We start from the raw sequence: 19,190 nt of genomic DNA, 5'->3' as shown, positions 1-19,190 counted from the left end.
TTTGTGTGTGTGTGAGTGTGTGTGTGTGTGTGTGAGTGTATGTGAGTGTGTGTGTGTGAGTAAGTGTGTGTGTGTGTGTGTGTGTGTAAGCTGAGCCACCTGCAGAGGCCTCTGCCATTCCCACAGGGGAAGACGGGCGTCAGACAGGAAGAGAGAGACGAATCGCGGCCCAGTCAGCCCTGAGCCTCGAACCCCTACGCCGCGAAGGCCACACCCACCACGAAAGGCCACACCCACCGCAAAAGGCCACACCCACCGCGAAAGGCCACACCCACTGCGAAAGGCCACACCTACCGCGAAGGCCACACCCATTGCGAAAGGCCACACCCACCGTTCATGCCGTTGTAGAGGCTCCGGTGATGCGGCGACAGCTCGTCTCCCACGGGCCTCCTCTGCGGGGCCTCCCTGCCGGGGCTGCCGAACTTGACGTGCTCCCCGCCGCCGGGCCCGTACTGGTGCCTGAGGGGCTCGGGGCTGCCCAGCCCCACCCGGCCCTTCTGGTGGTGGTCGGGCGTCCCGGGCAGGGACTGCTTGGGCTCGGGGCTGCCGCAGGCGCTCCCCAACCCGCCGCCCCGGTGTTTGGGGTAGTGCTCGGGGCTGCCGGGGCAGGAGCCCAGGAGGAGCTTGTGGGGGGGCCTCTGCTCGGGGCTGCGGCGGCCGAAGCCCTTGCCCAGCTTCTCGGGGCTGTGGCCGCGCAGGGACCGGTGGTCGGGGCTGGACACGGAGCCGCAGCGGGGGCGGGACGGCGGCGGGATGGTGAAGGGGTAGTCCAGGCTGGTGCTCCGGAGCCGGCCCGGGTGCTCGGGGCAGGGGCCCTCCCCGCACAGCCCGGGGCCCCCGGCCCCGCGGGGCCCCCGCTGCAGGTGGTCGGGGAGCTGCTGCTTGTGGTGCAGGTGGTCGGGGCTGTCCGTGCTCCCGGCGCTGGAGGTGCTGCTCCCGTCCCCGACGTCCCGCAGGAGCCCCGCCCCGGGGACCAGCAGGCTGCTCTGGCTGTCGATGGAGCTTCGGCAGCCCCCCGCCCCTCCCCCCGCCGGCCCGCCGGACCCCCTCTCCTCGTCCAGCATCAGGCACAGCTCCTTCAGCTCCAGGTTCTCCTTCAGCACCTCCTCCTGGCGCGCCTCCAGCTCCTTCAGCCGCTGCAGGTAGAGCGTCACCTCCTTGCGCATGATGCCGGCACTGTAGCGGCCCAGCCGCTGCCACTCCCGCGACACCCGCTTGCCCTTCTGCCGGTCGTCGTCCAGGAAACAGCACAGGTCGCGCAGCTCCTGGTTGTCCTCCTGCAGCTTCTGGTTCACGTCCTGAGTCGGAGGGGAAGGAGACGGGCGCGCGGTGAGCGCTGACGTTTCGGAGGAGAGGCGTTAACCTCGCCCTACCGTGTCGCGTGGCGACCGTTCGCCTGAACACCTGTCATTTGTGGCGGACAGAAAATACCGACTCGGACTAACCCATCGCTCTTTTAAATGTTAATTACAGAAAGACGGAAAATGCACAGCAGCAATAAGATCAAAAACACTCTGTGTTGGTAATCTGTGGTAATTTCTGTGTATGTAAGTTCAAGTGACTGTAAGTGACGGGTATTGACTATGACTAGTACTGATGGAGGTCAGAGTGTGTGCATGTGTGTGTGTGTGTGTGTGTGTGTGTGTGTGCACGTGTGTATGTGTATGTGTAGGTGAGTGCATATGAGTTCATGTGCATGTCTGAGTACATGTGTGTGTGCATGCAGTATGTATGCCTGTGTACATGTATGTGTGTCTGTGAGACACTCAGCACATGCCAGGTCATATCTTTCGTCTGAAATTTGACAATTTGCTATGACATTGAATGCTTTAGTCAGCCTGCGGCTTGGATTTGCTCCATGTTTAACTTGCTCTGGGCCAGCCTATGGACCTGCTGTCTCAGGCTGTCTAATTAGCCGAAAAAGTATTGGCCAAAAAGTACCAATGTGTCAGAGATCCAACATGCCTCATTCTACCCCAAGTATCTCCTTCTGTAATGAATCAGGTTTAAAACCCTGGGTCCTTAATTCACCTCTGTTGAGAAGCAAAGTCTGCAAGGAACTGTTAGCGCTTTCATGTGTTCTTCACTCATCATTTAGCCATGCAGCTGTCGGTAAAGCTTGGCAAAGAAGGCAGGGTTTGGTTTGAAAATCTGTCTTCCTGTGGCCTTGATGGATTTTTTAAAAAACGACGCAGAATGTATTGCTAAGTCATCGTGGGGGTCAGTAATTCACTGCTTCAGCTGGCTGCACACCACAGACGCTGCGGGTGGGACGTTGTGGGCGAGTCTGGGGGTATATAATCACGAGCTCTATGGCCCAACCCTATATTCAGCATTCTAGGATATCATTAGCAAAACACGGCTAAGGTCTTCAGTGTTAATTTAACTCTAGTTGAGTTTATATGAGTCAAAGTAACATAGAATGAACTCTGCCGACGTCAGATATACTCTGGGTTTGTTTAACAGTGAACATTTTATTGTGTGGCAGACAGCCTTATGTTCAGTGACATGGCAAACATTATATTATATTATTATACTACCAATTTACCCTCAGCTTGAGATTTCCTGACGTAACCAATAATAGGTTAAATAGTGTGCAGATGGCAACCTTCCTATGAACTGAACCTACAACGTCCTGGTTAGAAGTTCTGTTGCTTAGAAACGTTTGACAAATGCTACAACCTAAACTTTTCTCTTTGTGTGTGTGTGTGTGTGTAGGAGCTAGTAGGTATAAGCCGGTCTTGGATCAAGTCATATTTACAGCCAAGATTTGACACAGCGTACAGGCTTTATTGTTTTCCTTGACGCATAATTTATTATTTATTCGGCTTCTCTTTACAAGTTAGCTCATATGTGATGCATGCAAAACCATGCATAATTCATAAAATGCAAAATATTGTTCAAGACACGCATATGCACACACTTTCAAATGACGTCAGCATTACATTGTCTCGGATGAATCGGTCCCTCTGATGAACTTTAAAATAACGCGAGGCAAAGCGCAATTGTGCGGTGGTTTTGCGCGTTCGACAGTTGTACGCTAGAAAAAGCAGACTGAAGTTGCCGTGGATACCATTTTTTTTGGGTTCACACCCATTACCTTGCAGAAGTGTCCCTTACCTTTAGCCCTCTGATCTCGTTCAGGTGGAGCTGGAGGCTGCGGTTCACCTCGCGGATCAAATTCCCGTGTTCCAAAATTATACTCATCTTGTCAGCTTCCGCCCTTCGGAGTCTCCGCACAAGGTCCTCCTTGCTCCACTTCAACAGATCCTCGTCCGACAGCTTGGAGATATCCTCCGCCGGACTTTCGGCGCTCTTGGACATCGTCAGCTGAACCAGAGACTGTGGCGGCGTAGCCTTCTCCATGCGTATAATTCCAATTCCGGCAAAAGTACTGACATAAAATGTTTTAAATCAAGGCACCAAACCTCAGCATCCGCACCTGACCAAGTCGTTGTGCAAGAATAAAATTGTGCAATTTAACGTTATTGTACAGTTGGTTTTTCCTCGAAATCCATTTTTGCTCCCGTTATTTAGAAATTGGGAAAATCCAGTGCAACAGCTTATACGAAATGAAAGGCAAAATAAAGATCTCCAGTCGTTCCAAAAGGGAGCAGGTATATTGCCCTTGCAAGTTAGTGACTTCTATTTCATTTTCCTAGCCTACCGGGTCTGCGTGCAGCCGGTAGTAGAGAGACCCTCACTGACTCGCGGGCAGCTGACGTGCATACCTCCCGCCTCGTGCACAGGCTCTCCTGAGAGCGCGCTTCGCCAGTGCATTGGGGTGAGTAGAGCATTGGCTGCAACGCACGAGAGAGGGAGAGAGCGTGACTGCAGCGACTGAGAAGCGTAGCCCGCGGTGGGATAACGCAGTCTCTCTCTCTCTCTCTCTCTCTCTCTCTCTCTCTCCCCTCTCTCCCTATCCCTCCCTCCCCGGCAGTTCCACTCGCTGCTGGAATGAGCAAGGAATGAGTTGATGCCCATCGCCATCTGCAGGACTAAAATGCAGTTTTCCCCCTCCTGTTACGTTACAGCTGACAGATGTGTCGCCCTGGCTTCACGCATGACAGCAAGATGCGGTTCAATAGCAATATCACGACATCTTAGAATAGAAAAAAATGCAGAGTATGCGTAGCCTACCTACAATGAACTGTGAGGCACTGGAAAAACATTTGCTCTTTTTAAATAGCCAAGTAAAACACTTGTTTTGTTTGTCTCCATGTCATACTGATGAGTCATTCAAAACCTGATATAGGCTATACGTCAAAAATATAATAAAAATCTATATGGGTGGCGTAAGTGAATATATACAGTAGCCTATATGTGTGCACTATACAACTCAGTTTATTTGGAAGACATACGAATGCAGAACTACCATAAAAGAATTGGAATATCACCGAGTCAATGAGTTAGGCTACTGTTCACTTACATGAAACTATCTTTATCAGTTTAGTTTTCCACGCTTGATTTACAGCTGTATGTATACACGTAATAAAATTAATTAGGCCTACTGCAAAATAAGGTACTAAATTCCCATTAATGTGCGGTGGTCAATATTTCTAATCAATAATTCATTGGGGGGTATGTGCTGCGCATAAACTGTTGGCACTAGCCTTGACCACTTCACAACAATGCGAAAGTAAAAACAATCAGACAAAAACGTCTGCCCCGATTATAATGAAATAATGCATTTTGTTAAAAATGTTCATGCTTTCTCGGAAGTGTGAACATAACATACTTCACACCAGGCTAAATTATATGCAAAAATGATTAAATTAGTTTCGTTTTGGCATATTTATGTCTGTTCTTGATCATACGTGAAAGACACATCGTTCAGCTGCAGAAACAAAATTATAATGAAATAGGTAAGAGAACTAAAAATAGCCCAATTGCGCAATTATGCCAAAAATATCACACCTGTTTACTTAAGCTACACTGTAATACATTGCGCTCATAGTATCCGGTTGCTTAAGTCACGATAAGAACCGCTAGGTGGCGGGCTTCGTTAAAACGGCGTCATGCGAGGTCTTCTTATTCATATCGGTCTGTATATTTGTTACTGCCTGCATGCGTTACTGCCATCTACCGTACTGGAGTATAGGTGAAAGTCATAACTTAAAGACTGACATCTAACACTTTCATCAACTGAAAGTGTATTAATGTGAAATGAAATTGTTTCGCTCTTTTATCCGCGTGGTTGGATCAGGGTACAAGCTGCCCCGTTCTAGATTTGAGTTCATTGTTTATTGATGAATAATATATGCATATGCACCAATAGTGTGTATGCTGATTAAAAAAAGTATGTCTGTGGCATTAGGGAGCATAGCGTCACCCTAAATCAGGGCTATTCCAAACTGGTTATAAATTGATAATTTAATACACAATATAATCGTAATAAGGTAATGATGGCAGCCTACTTTAGTGTGCACATACACGTATTCGGACATTGTTTACACAGACGCAGTGAAGAAAAATAATGGAGACCGTGTAGCGTACTGTACGCCCTATTGTACATATTCAGGATTAGTACAGTGAGCGTTGGCAGATGGTCTTTGGATCCTACGTGGTTGTACGTCGTCAGCGATGGCAGTGTGGGTGGAGCTCAGATTGTAGTAACACGTCATTCCTCCAGAGAACAGGAACCGGCGCACCCGCACCGTTTTCATTCTGAAGGTATCGTGTTACATTTTTGTTCATCCATCTGTAACTTTTGAATGTATGATATTTTCGTTGCTAAAATTAGTTACATTCCTTTCTGTTCTGGCATTTCTCCATCGTCGCTTGTTCTTAATTTCAGGGTAGGTCAAATGCTTTGCTCAAGTGCCTTTGAATTAGTTAGCTAGGGTGCTAGGGCTTTTCCTGTGAAGCATTCGACTGGAAAATAATGTTGTTAGTGCTAATTGCTAGCTAACGCATTGCATCTACGATAATGTTAGCTTTATATTGCGTTACGAATTTGGACGTGGAAGTTATATCTGGGACAGAGAATTAACCATAACATTGCTAGCAGTCGTTTTAGTACGTTTTTTACGACCACGAAAATGTCTGATGCTAGTTTAGCTATCTTGGTAATTGGCCACATAAGTTGATAGACGAAGAGCTTTCTGGACGCCAATTTATGTACAATACGAGTGATTCACTGTAAACTTACTCTTTCTGACACAGTGAGGAACCAGCTTCTCTAATGGATAGCTGGCTTGGAAATGTCATCACCAAGCAGTACTAATCTTAATATTTTTAACGCCACTGTTAACTTCGTAAGCAAACATCATCGAAGCTTGCTGTAGTTATTTCCATATTAGCAAATATGGAATAATATCCCTGGTTCTGTTAGTGTCAGTAGATATCCCAGCCAAAAATACGTTGCATTTGTCCAGCGATTCTTTCTGTGTTGCTTAATCAATGTATTGACCGTATTATTCTAGATGTCGCTAAAGTGTACATCAGTGGGTCAATTTTAGGTTTGCTGACTTAAGCGAAAAAAGCAGATAAGATGTGCTGGGTGTTTAAAGATCTGAGTTAAGCTAATAGCCATGTGTTTCAACATACATTGCTGAAAGTTACCTAACTGACAAACGGTAACTAACAGCAAATGAACTTTAGTTGGCAAAGTGCCAGTTAAATTAAAGCAGTGGTATTTAACACTTTTAGATTAAGGGTGTGACCTGTTTGCGTGCTTGGTCTAACTTTAGTAGTCATATGAATATATGCACGTATCTTTCAGGCACAAATACCTGTCAAGCAGGTTTACCTGACGTTGACTTGCAGTCCTCCTCCGTCACGATTAAGGCGTGATGACTATAAAACAGTCTGACGGACTCTGCTAAGTACAGATAAAGCATCAACGCGCTCCAGCGGATTAAGTTATTCGTCTTTTTGTGATTACCTCAATTTCTGGTACAGGTATGTGTTCATAAGTGGAAGTGGGTCATTTTTATATATGATGAAAATGAGAATCTCGTTTTGTTCTCAGTTGGTGTTCTAATTGCGATAACCGCATAAATGAATCGTTACAAATGTCGACTGAGTACTAGGGTAGCTCTTGCCCTTGGAGAGATGCAGGGTGGATGGTCTTTGTTTTCACTTTAAAACAGGCAACCGGAGAGGTGCACACACTGTGTGAACTGTTGCTTTAAACGGTTTTACGGTGCTCGGGGTGCTTCACATTTGCAAGTGAAAAGCAATGCGTGCTAACTGGAGAAATAATTTAGGAGCACATCTACTATTCGGGGTGCATTAGTGTGTTCTTAAAATGTTCAACTTCGGCGCACATGTGCCTCTTTGGAAAAAAAATGTCAGCATGGAGCCCTGCTTTAATTGATCGTTTCATTGATCAAAGAAAGCCTGTCCACCCTACTGCTCTCCGAGCGCAAGAGGAGTGAACTCCAACTGAGCGTCGCGTTAACGATGACGGCGTATTGAATTAGGTTATTTTAATGCGCGTAACGCTTTATTTATCTTCGTCTCTCTGTTCTCCGTGTAGCCCTCATGGCAACGTACCAGGAGTTCATCCAGCAGAATGAGGACAGGGACGGCGTGCGCTTCAGCTGGAATCTGTGGCCCTCGAGTCGCCTGGAGGCCACCCGGCTGGTGGTGCCGGTCTCCTGCCTGTTCACCCCGCTGAAGGAAAGACCGGACCTGCCGCCCGTGCAGTACGAGCCCGTCCTCTGCAGCCGGGCTAACTGCAAGGCTGTGCTCAACCCGCTCTGGTAAGCACCGGGGAGGTGTGGGGTGGGGTGTGTGCGTTTACCAGTTCACCGGTTCTCAACCCTCATTCTAGAGCATTCTACTGTAAGGGGGTTTCAATTGGTTTTGATCCAGGGACCCCCAACCCAGGCTCAAAGGCATCCAAAGGAAACCTCAGCACCTGTTAAAAAGGGTGGCAATTGTGTGTGTGTATTGGGGGTGGGTGGGGTGATGGGGGGGGGGGGGGGGTAGATAGTGATCACGGACCTAGGGTGGGGGAGTTAATACTGCAATTATGGACACCCCCTTGAAAACAATAGGTTCTAGAGTGTGCCTATTGTGTAGTATTCCATTCCAGTCATTTAGCAGACAATCTTATCCAGAGCACCTGGCACAACCATTGCATTTATTTGGCAAAATATCCATTTATGCTGTTGGACATACACTGCAGTAATTAAGGTTAAGAACCTTGATCAATAGTACAACAGCAGTGTCCTAACTGGGAATCAAACCTGCAACCTTTCGTTTACAAGTAGTGTTGCAAAGGGTTGTAAAATTTCAGCTAAATTCCCAAAAACATTCGGGGAAAGAATCCATGGGAAGTTAAGCTTGAGAATTTTGCTAATTTATGGGGAAATAAAAAGGTACATAAAAAGGTAATTTGGCCATTGCGGTTTGTTTTGGTTAAAATATCCCTATTTAATGGAAATTAAGTTGAATTGCGTCACTGTACTTTGCATTATTTCATCTCATGTGGCAGGCGTTACTGTTGCCCCATAGGAGTAGTGTAGTACAGTGGGTAGAGAACATAGCTTGTAAAGAGGTTGCAAGTTTGATTCCCAGGTGAGGCTTTACCATTGTACTCCTGTGCAACGTGTCCTGCGTTGATTCAGTAAATACCAGCGGCAGGAATGGACTGTATGAAAAGAACACTTACGCTGTTTCAATTGCTCTGAGCAAGAGCGTTCGTGGCATAATGTAAATGACGTCTAAATGTGTCAGAGAGATAGACGGTGCCTGCAGGACTACACCCTGAGCCGAGCAAGAATTTCCTGTCCTCTGATATTCTGAGCGGTTTATCTGAAGGTTGAGTTTATTTTTGTTCTTCTGCTTGCCAGTTTGGGGACTCCTTATCAATCGCTTTGTCTCTTTCTTTTTTTTTTTTTTTTTAGTCAAGTCGACTTCAGAGCCAAAATATGGGCGTGCAACTTCTGCTTCCAGAGGAACCCTGTGAGTATGATGCTCTGGAATTCTTTCCATTCACATGACGGCGACGCCGACGCCGATGTCGCGATAACGCCCCGCGCTCTTACGTAACCTCACCTGCCGTTTCCTCCTCTGCTCTTGACGTTGGCAGTTCCCTCCCTCCTACGCGGGCATTTCGGACGTGAACCAGCCCGCCGAGCTCATGCCCCAGTTCTCCACCATCGAGTACATCGTGCAGGTAAGCGCGCCCAGCTGTGTGATGTCACTACGCGCCGAGCTGTGTGATGTCACTGACCGCCGCGGTGCGCTTGAGCCCGACGCCACCGCTCCGGCTGATACCCGTCTGTGTAAATAGATGATATATAAAGTACACCGTGCTCGTCTTCCTCGATAAGAGCTGCTAAAGCGCATGTGTTGTGTAACTTTTCGGCAGGAGTAGTTCTCTAAACACAGCCCTGAAGGGTCAAAGAATCTGTAGGTTTACCTTTCAGTTGGGAGGCCGTTTTAGGCTTGGAAAAGGGGTGCGTGGGCTCTTTAGCCAATCAGTGACTCAGCTCACCGAAAAGCAAAGAGACTGTGGCCCAACCCCCCCAGGATTTAAAGATCCCTGATGTGGACACTGAAATAGTGTTCACTGTGTGAACTAAACTGCGTTCTTGGCTAGAAATAGCTTTTACAAAATGAGTATCGTATCTTACTGAACCTGTGTTTTGTAGTTGTCCATGGCCATGAAATGCACTTTTGTACGTCGCTTTGGATAAAAGCCCCTGCCAAATAAACATAGTGTAATGATGACTGATGATGACACCCCCCCCCCCCCACAGCACGGACCCCAGACCCCGCTGATCTTCCTGTACGTGGTGGACACCTGCCTGGAGGAGGAGGACCTGCAGGCGCTGCGGGAGTCGCTGCAGATGTCCCTGAGCCTGCTCCCGCCCGACGCGCTGGTGGGCCTCATCACCTTCGGCCGCATGGTGCAGGTGCACGAGCTCAGCTGCGAGGGCATCGCCAAGAGCTACGTCTTCCGGGGCACCAAGGAGTTCAACGCCAAGCAGATCCAGGTCAGGGGTCACACACTGCTTTAAAAAAAAGAAAAAAGATTTTAATATGGTTTTCCTCTGTTTGAAATGACCCGAATGTATTATTTAGGCTGTGGGGCATGCCTTAGAACAGTGCCTTAACAAGATGCGCCACCTGGTAGAACAGAGATTTAATGCCCCATTCACACCCAAGTGTTGAATTAAAACTCGAAGAATCAGTGGAAAAACTATGCTCAATTGACAATAAATGTGCTATTGAATGTCTATGTCCTTTAGTCAGAGTTCTTAGGGTATCCAGTGTTTGTTCTAATGTGGAAAAATCTTAAGATTTACTTTTTTTTGTTCCCCTGCTATAAGTGATCTTACTGTCTAAAACACAACTGAGCCTCTAAAAAAAAAGTAAATGAAAAAAAAAAAACGGGTTTTGTCAGGTTTCCAGATTGAACCGGTTTCAAGTGGCTGAAGTATGAAAAGAGTATTTGTCTTGGGGGAAATGGAGAGGGACTCACTAATGCATCTTGACAAGTAGAAAGATCTTCTTGGTAGAGCCAGAGGGATCAACTCACAGGTGTCTTGAAACCTGCATGTGAAACTTTGTCCATAGTGGACTCAATGGGTGAAATAATGTCAACATTACTCTGAACCCTGAATTAAATGAAAACTTTAGATTTATAAAAGATGATTATTCATAGGTACAGTTTGGTGAGTTCACCTGTCGGCTAAATTAACTTAGCACAGCGCATACCTCTGCTTGTGAATAAAAAATAGTTGCCTTTATTTCACAAACAAATCCTGATCGAATCCAGGACACTATGAGTATTTACATGTTTCAGTTTGTGACTTGGGCAGCACTGGTTTAATTAGATTTGGGGTTGAAGTTCGGCTCTGATATGTGAAAGCTGGTCTCTTAGCTGTAGACAGCTGGTTGTGAGATGGTAGCGTGATTCCGCGCGTGAGTTCAGTCCAGCTCACCTGTCCCAGTGCATCACGTGTAACCCTCGTGTGTCCTCACTTGACTGGGTGGTTGTTCAGGTGCGTGTCTTGCATTCCGTTTAAACGTCTCTGCGTTCCACAGGAAATGCTGGGCTTGATGAAGCCAACGCAGCAAGGACCGCAGGGCCGCCAGCCTGTCAATCAAGAGACTGCCGTGGCCTGCAGGTACGGCCCCGTCCCTCCCCTGTCTGCAGCCATTTTATTACCCACCTGAGTTCCCATTTTAGTTCAGTCAGTCTGAATGTAAAATCTTCATGCATTACATTACAATGCAGGCATTTAGCAGATGCTCTTATCCAGAGCGATTTACAAAACATTTACACGGCATTTACACTGCATCCATTCATACAGCTGGATATATACTGAAGCAATGCTGCTTAAGTACCTCACTCAGGAGTACAATGACAGTGTCCTACAAGAGAATCGAACCTGTGATCTTTAGATTACAAGCCCAGCTCTTTACCCATAATGCTGCACTGCTGCACTGCTGACTGAATGGAGCCCAGCAGCCCTGGTGCAGTACACTACTGAATGAACACGCAGTCCAGCCAGAGACACGTCTCACAGGGCAGCCTGGAGTTCCCCAGTAAAGCTGGCAGCTGAAGCTGAGCAGCGTTAGCTAGCATTAGCTACATGCACACACACACACACACACACACACACACACACACACACACACACACACACCACAGTGTTAGCTACACACACGCACACATACACACCACAGCAGCATTAGTTACACACACACACACACACACACACCATAGCGTTGGCAGAGAGCGGGCAGCGCCTGGTCTGAGTGCCCCCTGTAACGCCCACCCCTCCCCCCCGCCCACGCCAGGTTCCTGCAGCCCGTGCACAAGGTGGACATGAACCTGACCGACCTGCTCGGGGAGCTGCAGCGTGACCCCTGGCCCGTCCCGCAGGGCAAGAGGCCCCTCCGCTCCACCGGCATCGCCCTGTCCATCGCCGTGGGCCTGCTGGAGGTGAGACCCTCCCACGGTTACCGATCGTTAGCTTTGCCGCGCATTAGCTTCGCCGCGCGTTAGCCAGAGCAGGGCAAAGCTTTTGTGGGGAATTCGGTATTCGGTGGCCTTGCAGTATTGCCGGTAAACGGTTGGCAGTTGAAACGGGTTTTTTTTTTAAAGCGGCAGGCCTGGTCTTGCTTGCCTGTGCTACGCCTCCGCGTTTCGTCGTCACCGTGAGCGGCTGCAGCGCCGATGTCGTTGTGTAACGAGCAGAAACTATATCGCTGCTTCTCACCCGCTGCCTGGTTTTGTAGCCCTTTAGAGGGTAATTGCACTCCAGATCATTTTTTAAAAATCCTAGATCTCTTCTTTTTTTTTTTTTTTTTTTTTTAGCCGTAAAGGTGTTTGTATGCCTACTCTTATAATGAATCATTTTAATCCATGCTTTTATTTCAACATTTCTGTGGTTGTTTTTGGTGGCACATTCATAACCAATACTGTACTGATTCAGTGTCATTAGATGTCACTGTCATCCTGACCAGAGCTCTCTTCTCCGCCCCAAATCTCCAGGGCACCTTCCCCAACACAGGGGCCCGTGTGATGGTCTTCACCGGGGGCCCCCCCACCCAGGGCCCCGGCATGGTGGTGGGGGAGGAGCTGAAGACCCCCATCCGCTCCTGGCACGACATCCAGAAGGACAACGCCCGTCACCTGAAGAAGGCCACCAAGGTGAGCGGCTCGGCGGTGCGGGCGTGGCGTCTTGCTCAGGGTTACATCAGCCGCACCTCGTTGGGGAGCAGGTGCTTCATTCGGACAGGGCCATGAAGCAAATTATCAATGTTCAAATGCCACCTCTAACCACAATGACAGTCAGCACTGCCGTGAGGTGTGACAGGTTTTGTTTTCATTATGACAGGGCCATAAAACAAATGATCAATGTTCAGGTGCCTCTTTTAGCCACAAAAGGGCATCACTGCCATGCAGTCTGACCGCTTTTATTTTCTTAAATTACACCCGGTGCTAAACCTCCAAACGTCAAAGGTCGTGTGAAACGCCTCGGGGATTAATGCCACTGATGTTTATGGGTGCTTCCCTTCGGCGGGTCACATGACCTCTGAAGTCGGGCGTTCACTTACATTGATTACACGGCAGGGAGTTCCAGGGATTCCTCTCTTTCTCGCATATTTCACATTCCATTTTTAGGCGTGTCCTTTTTTTACGCGGAAGTGCAGGTAATTGTGCGCACGTGTGTGCGTACGTGCTTGTGTGTGTGTGCGTGCGTGTGTGTGTATGACGTTGGTTGGTCATTCTCCGCAGTTTTACGAAGCCTTGGCTAACCGCGCCGCGGTCAACGGGCACTGCATCGACATCTACGCCTGCGCCCTGGACCAGACCGGCCTCCTGGAGATGAAGTGCTGCTCCAACCTGACCGGGTCAGAACCAGCTCATTTCATCACAACGTTACATTGCGTTATGTTATGTAACATTACATTATCTTACGTTACATTACATTGTGCCAATGTGGTCCTCGCTCTACTAGGCCTGGTCAGAGTGTGCATGAACATATCATGCAATAAATACACATTCAAGGAGCACGTTTTGATATTTTCCTGACTATGCAGCACCGTATATGTTTGCTATGGAGCGCAGTGTAGTTCAGGTTTAGCCTTTGGTTTGCGTGTTGTGCCGTACGAGTTGCTCACGTTTTGGGGGGGGTTTTCGCGTCGTTCCCAGGGGCCACATTGTGATGGGGGACTCCTTCAACACGTCGCTCTTCAAGCAGACCTTCCAGCGCGTCTTCAGCAAGGACTACAACGGCGAGTTCCGCATGGCGTTCGGGGGCACCATGGAGGTGAAGGTAAGGGCGAACCCGCCTGCCCCCGTCCACGTCCTGCGGGGACTTTGCACTTTGCCTTTTCGTCTCGCTTAATCTGTGTTTGCTCTGCTCCAGATGTCCAGGGAGCTGAAGGTCTCTGGAGCCATCGGGCCCTGCGTGTCTCTCAACACCAAGGGGCCCTGCGTGTCGGAGAACGTGAGTCTCCCCCCCCACCCCCCCCCCCCCATCCCTCCACCCCCGCTCTTCAGAATCACAGCACTGTGTGCAGTGCCTTTAATAATGTTTTATAATGTGCGTTTTTGAATCCAAGCCCTTTAAAGCAAACTGTTTCTGAACAGCTTAATGTAGCTGCATATAAATATTTCATTTAAATTTTTCATTTTTATTATTTACATGCACTTTGGCAACAATTCCCTGTGAATGCGTTTGCTGCGCGTTTGCGGACTGCGCTCTCGTTGACTCTGGCTCTCTCCCGCGTGGCAGGAAATGGGCATCGGCGGGACCACGCAGTGGAAGATCTGCGGGCTGAGCCCCACCACCACGCTGGCGCTGTACTTCGAGGTGGTCAATCAGGTACCTGGAGCTTTTAGTGGACGGGGTTGGATGTAGCGTCCCGCTGGGGGCAGCGATGTTTTGGGCTGTGATTTTGGGCGCCCTCCTCACGTTCCCCCCGCTCTGTTCTCCGTTGCAGCACAACGCTCCCATCCCACAGGGGGGCAGGGGGGCCATCCAGTTTGTCACTCACTACCAACATTCAAACACGCAGAGGAGGATCAGGGTCACCACCGTGGCCAGGAAGTGAGTCTCTTACCCCCCCCCCCCCCCTCACTATGACTACCTCTGCTTGCCTTTCAAACAGGAAGTGGGGTGGTTGTGTCTGATTGGTTATAAGCTTGAGTGCCTTGGCTGAGCATGCCCTATGTGGCCTTTAAAATGAGCTAGAATTGAGTTAAGATGGGGTTGGTTCACAATGACTCCATGACCCACTCAATGGGCAAATATATTTTTTGTGGTATGAACCTCTTAGGAATATTTAGCCTGCCATATGTTGAAGTGTGGAGGTAAATGTGTTAACGTGTCTGAACGATACACAGGTACACTGTAACTGGTGTGCGTAGCGGGTGCAGTGTTTGATTTTGACTGGTGTGAATGCCGATGGGTAGCGCGTCGTTTTTCCGTTCCCTGACCGTGTCCCCGCTTGCCTCCCCCCGCGTTCGCGCAGCTGGGCCGACGCCCAGTCCCAGATCCAGCACATCGAGTCGTCCTTCGACCAGGAGGCGGCGGCGGTGCTGATGGCGCGGATGGGCGTGTTCCGGGCGGAGTCGGAGGAGGGGCCCGACGTGCTGCGCTGGCTGGACCGCCAGCTCATCCGCCTGGTGAGCGCCTTTAAGAACCCGGGCCCTGTTTCACGGATCAGGATTACCGAGCTAGCTGCGTAACTGCGCTGAGTAAAACCCGGAACGGCTCTTTTTATTTCAGTCCGTGTTCCAGGTTTGGGAGGGATCGGGGTTTTTCTCTGCACAGTTATCCAGCTAACTCGGTAATCCTGCTTTGTGACAACGGGGCCCAGGATTACTGAGTTAGCTGGATAACTGCATTACAGCACAGCAACAATATCAGAAAAAAAACGAGTATGAAACAGATACATTTAAACCTAAATCAAGTTCTGGAATAGTTTTTTTTTTTTTGTTTGTTTGTTTTTAATGGAATTTTCTGGAATTGTTCTTTGCTTGCAGTGTCAGAAGTTCGGACAGTTCAATAAGGACGAGCCCAGCTCCTTCCGGCTTTCCGAGTCCCTGTCGCTATATCCTCAGGTGAGCCCCTGCCCTGCAGCGTGCCATGTGACCTCCTCATCTCTGGGGGCACTGTGGCTGAGTGATAATGGAGGGAGTGGGAAACTGCACCGTCATACAGTGAGAGGTGGTTTAAACCAGAAACACCATTCAACCCACTTTGAGTCTTTGCAAGCTGGCCCATGAAATGTTAGCTCTATGGTGCTGGCCAATGAAATGTGAGGTCTATTGTGCTGGCCAATGAAATGTGAGCTCTGTGGCGCTGGCCAATGAAATGTGAGCTCTGTGGCACTGGCCAATGAAATGTGAGCTCTGTGGTGGTTTTGTGAAACGCAGCCTTAATGACCCCGATGTCCGCTCCCTTCCTGCTTCGTCTGCAGTTCATGTTCCACTTGAGGAGGTCGCCGTTCCTCCAGGTGTTCAACAACAGCCCCGACGAGTCGTCCTACTACAGGCACCATTTTGTGCGGCAGGACCTGACGCAGTCGCTCATTATGATCCAGCCCATCCTGTACTCCTACTCCTTCTACGGCCCCCCCGAGGTACGGCCCTGCCCCGCTCCAAATTCCTCGTGTCACACTACCCAGGGTGAAGCCCTTGCACTGTTCATTAGCTATGAGAGTGAGGCTCTGTGAACCCGTAATGGGTGGAGCTACAGTGTACTCTCAATCATTGGCTCATTTGAACCAATCAGTAGTTTGTGTTGTGGACTTCGTAGCGCGAGTGCTCAAAGCATTGGAGCCCTGTTGTATTGTGTCTCCAGGTTCTTATTGTCAGTGTAGTAGAGTAGCGCTGTCCTACAGGAGACCTTTCGGCCTTGCTGTACAGCGCTGTGTAGCAGTGATGCTCACTGTCCTCTTCACTCTCCTCTCTTTCAGCCGGTCCTCCTGGACAGCAGCAGCATCCTTCCCGATCGCATCCTGCTGATGGACACCTTCTTCCAGCTGGTCATCTACCACGGCGAGGTGAGAATTGCTGTGGAAAGCCCTCCTTTAAGGCCCTTTTACAGCTTTAAAAACACTCACACCTCAGCTTAGGAAAGTGCTTAACGCCCAGCGCTGTTCCTGGCGATCTACCGTCCTGTAGCTTTTCACTCCAGCCTTAACAAAGCTCACCTCGCTCAACAGCTAGAGATCTTGTTGAGCTGATAATTATTGGATTCAGGTGTGTTAAATTAGCATTAAAATGTACTCCTCCAGGATGGTAGATCACCAGGAACTACAGCAGCCCTGCTATAGCTGTTGAATGAGGTGTGCTTTGTTAGGGTTGGAGTGAAAACCTGGAGGACTGTAGATCTCCAGGAGCAGGGCTTGGGCAGGCCTGGCTTAATGTATTAAATAGCTGTACCACTGTTAAGCATTTCTTTGTCATTTCCTGAGTGAAGTTGTTGTCGAGCGAGTGTCTTTGCTCACGTGTCGCGTTCGTATCCCCCTCTCCCCCCAGACCATCGCCCAGTGGCGCAAGGCCGGGTACCAGGACATGCCCGAGTACGAGAACTTCAAGCAGCTGCTGCAGGCGCCGCTGGACGACGCGCAGGAGCTGCTGCAGGCGCGCCACCCCATGCCCCGCTACGTCGACACGGAGCACGGGGGCTCCCAGGCCCGCTTCCTGCTGTCCAAAGTCAACCCGTCCCAGACCCACAACAACCTGTACTCCTGGGGCCAGGTCAGTGTGCGAGCCCCGCTGCTGTGGCTGCGCTCCACAGCCAGCGCTTCTCTTACAAATAAACTCATCATTCAACTTTTTATTTATTTTAAATTCTTATCCAGAGCGACTTACACAATTGTTTACGTAGCAATTTACATCCATTTATACAGCTGGTAATATACTGAAGTAATGCAGGTTAATTACCTTGCTCAAGGGTACAACGGCAGTGTCCTACCCAGGAATCGAACCCGTGACCTTTAGGTTACAAGACCAGCTCCCCATTTTTACTACACTGCAGCTCCTTACCCATAATGCTACACTGCCGCCTACTTCAGTGTGTTCTGCTGTTGATGTGCTCTGTCTGTTTCTCCTCCAATCACAGGAGACCGGAGCCCCTATCCTCACAGATGACGTCAGCCTCCAGGTGTTCATGGATCATCTTAAGAAGCTGGCGGTGTCCAGCGCGGCCTGAGCTCCCAGCCCGGGGCTGCCATGAAGGACGAGATGGGACCATGAAGTTTACCGTTTTTAACACGGGGACACTTAAGCATTTCAAATCCAAGACATTCTTAAAAAATGGGACACAAAGACTGTTGGATCATGTTTAACCTGTAACCTTTAACACCCCCTCCCCCAAAAGCCAAATGGTACCTTAATATAGCTGTTTTGGCTAGTTTGGTTTTCATCAGCCGATTTTTTACATTCTCTCGTGCCTGCTAAAACGACTGCATTTGTCTGTCTTTTTGTTTGTTTGTTTTTTTTTTTTTTTGTCCTAAGAAGCAGTAGGCAGGTAAATTAACTGCTGATGACACTTTAAATATATATATATTTTTTTTTTTTTCCTGCTAGATTCATCCTTGCGCAAAATAATTATGATAGAAAATGTTCTGATGGCTGCAAATCTGTTCCTGTCAGTTAAACTACTGTTGAGAATAAAGGACATTTGAAAGCTAACATGTCAGTGAAGGACATTAGCAACGCTTGCAATTTTCCTGGAGCTGTAAACCGGCGCCATTTTGTGCCCAGAACTGAATCCTGCTGTAAAACCGTATTGACTGTCTGCATTTGCATTTTGTACATTCCAAAACATTTCACTGTTCATCACTCCTGACTTCTGCTGTGTTTGTTTATACTGTAAAATCTATTCCTACATTAAATTTTAATTCTACTTAAAACAAATGCCTCTTCACAAAGTGGTGTGCTGTAAGCATTATACCACTGCGGTTTTGTTTTTGTTCAATTCCGTGGGGACATTCTGCTGGGTAGAGCGAGCTGGCCAGACCAAGCATTTATTTGCACTTGATACTCACTGAGTGTTGAAAATGGGACTTTGTGCTGCTCAACTTTAGACTGGTTCGGAAGGATCAATTGGCTTTAATATCTTGCTTCTAATTCATATGTAGCCTGAATTATTAATTCTGATGGCTTCACGTGTTCATGTAAAGGATAGAATTTAAGGTGGCTTTCCTAGAATATTTTTAGTTAATGAAGACCTTCTCAAAACACACCGTCCAGAGATTATATATTGCTATATTATTTTGTACTGCATTTTCACTAGCAGATGGTGTCACCTTTCCTGTTACCTGACTACTGAAACAGTGCGATCTTCCCTGAGTAGGTGCTTGCTTACCAGTTCTGGCCCCTGCGTTGTTTTTTTACAGAATACCAAGAGGGAAGGACAGTCACTGAATTTGGGGTTTTAGGCTACTTTATTTTATTTTTTAGCACTTTCTGCATTGCACCAGAAACTGGTACCTTCTAGAAGCCCATTAAGTCTGCTGTGTTCTAATTGTATCGGGGAAAAAAACACTGAACACTTCGAGTAGATGGATTGCATAACGCCCTGCTCATCCTCCCGACATTGTAGGTGGTAGCAAATGTGTGTAGGTAGGATTTCGCTGGCAGACAACAAAAAGGACGAAAAATAATTCAAATGTAAATTAGGTTTATTGGCATGACCTGCATTACATTTACAATTACTGCATACATGCCAAAGTATGAGTACAACAAACGAATAAAC

The 19,190-nt window shown here is 48.4% G+C and overlaps 2 protein-coding genes across 4 annotated transcripts in view; one reads left to right on the top strand and one right to left on the bottom strand.

Moving 5' to 3' along the window:
* The window catches only part of LOC135244004 (coiled-coil domain-containing protein 85A-like), a 29,797-nt gene extending 25,930 nt beyond the window's left edge, over positions 1-3,867 (bottom strand). The window contains exons 1-2 of the mRNA XM_064316182.1: positions 3,121-3,867; positions 332-1,298 (exon numbers count right to left, since the gene is read on the bottom strand). Coding sequence (XP_064172252.1) covers positions 332-1,298; positions 3,121-3,366 — 1,213 coding nt within the window. The 5' untranslated portion in view covers positions 3,367-3,867. The remainder of the gene's footprint in view (positions 1-331; positions 1,299-3,120) is intronic.
* Positions 3,868-5,532: 1,665 nt separating this feature from the next.
* On the top strand, positions 5,533-18,349 carry sec23b (SEC23 homolog B, coat complex II component). 3 transcript variants are annotated; one of them, XM_064316153.1, is made up of 19 exons: positions 5,533-5,673; positions 7,484-7,709; positions 8,859-8,916; positions 9,044-9,130; positions 9,717-9,953; positions 11,008-11,090; positions 11,767-11,911; positions 12,464-12,622; positions 13,211-13,326; positions 13,628-13,751; positions 13,845-13,925; positions 14,214-14,303; positions 14,422-14,528; positions 14,953-15,106; positions 15,467-15,544; positions 15,904-16,065; positions 16,402-16,488; positions 16,967-17,188; positions 17,553-18,349. In XM_064316153.1, exons 2-19 carry the CDS (start codon positions 7,489-7,491, stop codon positions 17,640-17,642), a joined length of 2,301 nt encoding a protein of 766 aa, XP_064172223.1. In that variant the 5' UTR covers positions 5,533-5,673; positions 7,484-7,488; the 3' UTR covers positions 17,643-18,349. The 3 variants fall into 3 exon arrangements, with proteins under 3 accessions (XP_064172223.1, XP_064172230.1, XP_064172241.1); XM_064316160.1 differs by having other exon boundaries at positions 5,658-5,798; XM_064316171.1 differs by lacking the exon at positions 5,533-5,673 and adding an exon at positions 6,634-6,903.
* The last annotated feature ends 841 nt before the right edge of the window (positions 18,350-19,190 follow it).

Source organism: Anguilla rostrata, chromosome 2 (genome assembly GCF_018555375.3).
Source record: "Anguilla rostrata isolate EN2019 chromosome 2, ASM1855537v3, whole genome shotgun sequence".
Lineage (NCBI taxonomy): Eukaryota > Metazoa > Chordata > Actinopteri > Anguilliformes > Anguillidae > Anguilla > Anguilla rostrata.
The sequence above is the reverse complement of the archived record's forward strand: the minus strand, read 5'-3'. Positions and strand labels throughout refer to the sequence as shown.